General features: G+C 30.6%; 1 protein-coding gene across 1 annotated transcript in view; it reads right to left on the reverse strand.

The window, feature by feature from the left end:
• The window catches only part of LOC106476631 (cyclin-T2-like), a 4,367-nt gene extending 2,711 nt beyond the window's left edge, over positions 1 to 1,656 (reverse strand). The window contains exons 1-3 of the mRNA XM_013937274.2: positions 1,268 to 1,656; positions 762 to 834; positions 490 to 575 (exon numbers count right to left, since the gene is read on the reverse strand). Coding sequence (XP_013792728.1) covers positions 490 to 575; positions 762 to 834; positions 1,268 to 1,342 — 234 coding nt within the window. The 5' untranslated portion in view covers positions 1,343 to 1,656. The remainder of the gene's footprint in view (positions 1 to 489; positions 576 to 761; positions 835 to 1,267) is intronic.
• Between the last annotated feature and the right edge of the window lie 1,714 nt (positions 1,657 to 3,370).

A 3,370-nucleotide genomic window follows, 5' to 3' on the forward strand; every position in this document is an offset into this window, starting at 1 on the left:
AACACAATCAAAAATAACACGTGCCACAAACAATAAAATCAAATATCACTAAGGAAAGAAAGAGGAAAAAAAAGAAAAAACTAATGCCATAAACAAATATCACAAATACTAGATAAAATGAGATAAAAAATAACTCGTGGAAGAAACAAGGTAGACTAAGCTAAAGCCTTAGCACCAGTACTGACCTAAAAATATCTAGACATATTTGAATAATTAGTAATGTAGTATTACTTGCAGAATATGTTTCAGCATCAACACAGTTTATTCAACTATAAATCCTGGCACAGAAAATGACATACTTTTGTAACTTCAACATCTACTATGTTGTGATTTTATCACAACCTAAATAGTTACTTTGAAGAGAAAAAATAAAACACAAATTAGCAACTTAAGACTTTTAACTTCTCAACTATAAGTAAATACTGTTGACTTAATTCACAAATACTGTTGACTTAATTCACAGATACTGTTGACTTAATTCACAAATACCTTTTTTACGGAACTTAAACTCTGCATTTTTCGTTTCACCCTACTTGGACATTTCTCCAACACTGTGGAAAACTCAGCTGCCAATTCTGGAAACGAGAGAAAAGTTGAAGATTTATAATTAAATGACTCCGAAGTTTTCTGTAGTTTCACAACATATTAAAGAAATGTTACTAGGATGTTTTCACGAAGAGTAAAACGTATTATGTATACTACTCTATTTTACTTTAATATGCAAGTTTTACTACATACAAACCATCATCACATTATCTTACCCTCCAGGATTTCTCTTGTAAGGCCTTTGTCCACAAACCAAAACCATTCTCTTCCATCTATCAACTGAGGTAGCTAGCAAATAAACAAAAGAAAAATTCTTTGTAAATTATAACCTGTATTACAGATCACACTATAGAAGTTCAAACTAGCCTATAGAAAACATAACCATTCCTGCTTTTCAACAACCACTCTTGGTTTTCTGACACAAGTTTACTTCTTTTATTGTTTACAAACTCATGAATAGAATACACTTGTATGGTTACTCTTAGTTCAACTTATCAAATAAGAATAGACTTGTATGGTTACTCTTAGTTCAACTTATCAAATAAGAATAGACTTGTATGGTTACTCTTAGTTCAACTTCAAGCTTTAAAATAAGACAAAGACTTATTATTCAATAAACAGTACAGTTTTAATATTTTCAACGGTAGAGAATATCACACAAAAGATAATGAGATATCAAGTGAATTCTATTTAACTTTTCGTAACACTAGAATATACTTACATCCCAATTGGATCGTTCACATGCTAGCTTTATACATACACAAGACACTGTGGTTGGTCTACACTGGAGACACATGGTAGTCAGCTGCAGACTGTAACAATAAACAGGAAGAATTACACATTAGTAAGTAACTAGTAACAACTCTTATCAAAACATTTCAAATGTAAATTATGCTATATTTAAAAATGCATAAATACACAATCAGAGTTTGTAGATTAACAATTTAACAGTATACAACAATTTTCAGTTGATAGATCATGGAATAATATATATAATGATTTGTCTATAATATTTGCCTACAAGCAATTCAAATGATTTGTTTTGGCAAATATTTTCTATGGGGATTTAAAAAGAACAAATTCACAGAAATAACATGTTAGCATTAAGTAGTATTTCTGTCTATATACCATATTTTATTATCTTATTTCTATGTATATATACCATATTTTATTATCTTATTTCTATGTATATATACCATATTTTATTATCTTATTTCTATGTCTATATACCATATTTTATCATCTTATTTCTATGTCTATATACCATATTTTATTATCTTATTTCTATGTCTATATACCATATTTTATTAAATAGACATAGAAATAAGATAATAAAATATGGTAAAATAGACATAGAAATAAGATTACCATATTTTATTATCTTATTTCTATGTACCTTATAACACCAAAATGTTGTTTTTATTTCATTGAACACTCACTGTTTATCTTTACAGCTTCTTCAGGAGCGTTAACTAAAACACAATCTGAAGCTAACAGTACAAAGCTTCAGTTTCAGATTGTGTTTTAGAAGCTGTAAAGTGAAAAGTTGAGTGTCTAATTAAATAAAAATAACATTTTGGTGTTATAAGGTCATTTATTTCTGGTATTAAAATGTCTTTTATACACCAAGATGCGCTACAGAAATTAAATAATGAGAAGGCAAAAGACAACTAGAAAAAAGATCTTGAACACTTGACCATATTGTGTTTTTCAATGATATCATTGTATCGACATAGAAATAAGATAATAAAATATGGTATATAGACATAGAAATAAGATAATAAAATATGGTAGATAGCTGTCAGTTGAAAGGAATAAATTTCTTCTATCTTGCTTCACCATGACTGTAGTTGACACATAATTAGAATGAAAATGTTACATTCTTAATTTAAGAAACCAAAATATACAATAAGCAATATTTCTAACAGATATGGTTAAAGCTATTACATTTTACTCCAAAAATAGTGTACAGTGTGTGTGTATGTCCTCATCCCAACTTATTTGTGTGTGTTTATATTGAATCGTCAAGAAATTAATGTTGCATTTTGGAACACTTTCATTACCCCCCCAAAAACGCGTACATCACGTACAATAGTTAAAAGAACCACCTAAACGTCATGTTAGTGTAGCCTATATAATGTGTAAAATTTAGTATACTCTAATCCATTATAGTGATGGCACAGGACGAGACACACAATCGGCATGTAATGCTGTTTGAATACAAGAAGGGAAACAAAGCCTCTGTAGCCACAAAGAATATCAAAGAAGTTCATGGAAATGTTTTGAACATTTGTAAGTGTCAACGATGATTCAGCAAATTTTGTTCAGGTGACTTTAGCCTTAAAAACTGTGATACCAGGGGCCAACATGTTGGAATTGATATTGAAGACGCTTGTTGAGTCTAACCCAAGGCAAGACACTCATGAAATGGCCCTGAAATTGCCTCACGAACTCTCCAACGATCATCATTTCTAGGGTGTGAACGTTGCTTCATCTCTTCTGGTGCATAATGCATATGAACCATGTTTTGAACAGAATTGTCACCAGTGATGAAAAATGGATTCTCTATGTGAATATTAAATACTGAAAACAATGGCTCAGTCCTAGACAAAAACCACTTCCAACCCCAAAACCCAGACTCTATCTGCAGAAAGTGATGCTTTGCATTTGTTGGGACATCAAAGTAGTAATTCATTTTGAACTCCTCAATCCACATCAAACTCTTAATGCAGAGATCTATAGCCAGCAACTGGAAAGGTGTTCTTCTTCTCCATGATAATACACGTCCACATATGGCACATTTTGACGCAACACAAGAATATAG

Source organism: Limulus polyphemus, unplaced genomic scaffold, assembly GCF_000517525.1.
Source record: "Limulus polyphemus unplaced genomic scaffold, Limulus_polyphemus-2.1.2 Scaffold11063, whole genome shotgun sequence".
NCBI lineage: Eukaryota > Metazoa > Arthropoda > Merostomata > Xiphosura > Limulidae > Limulus > Limulus polyphemus.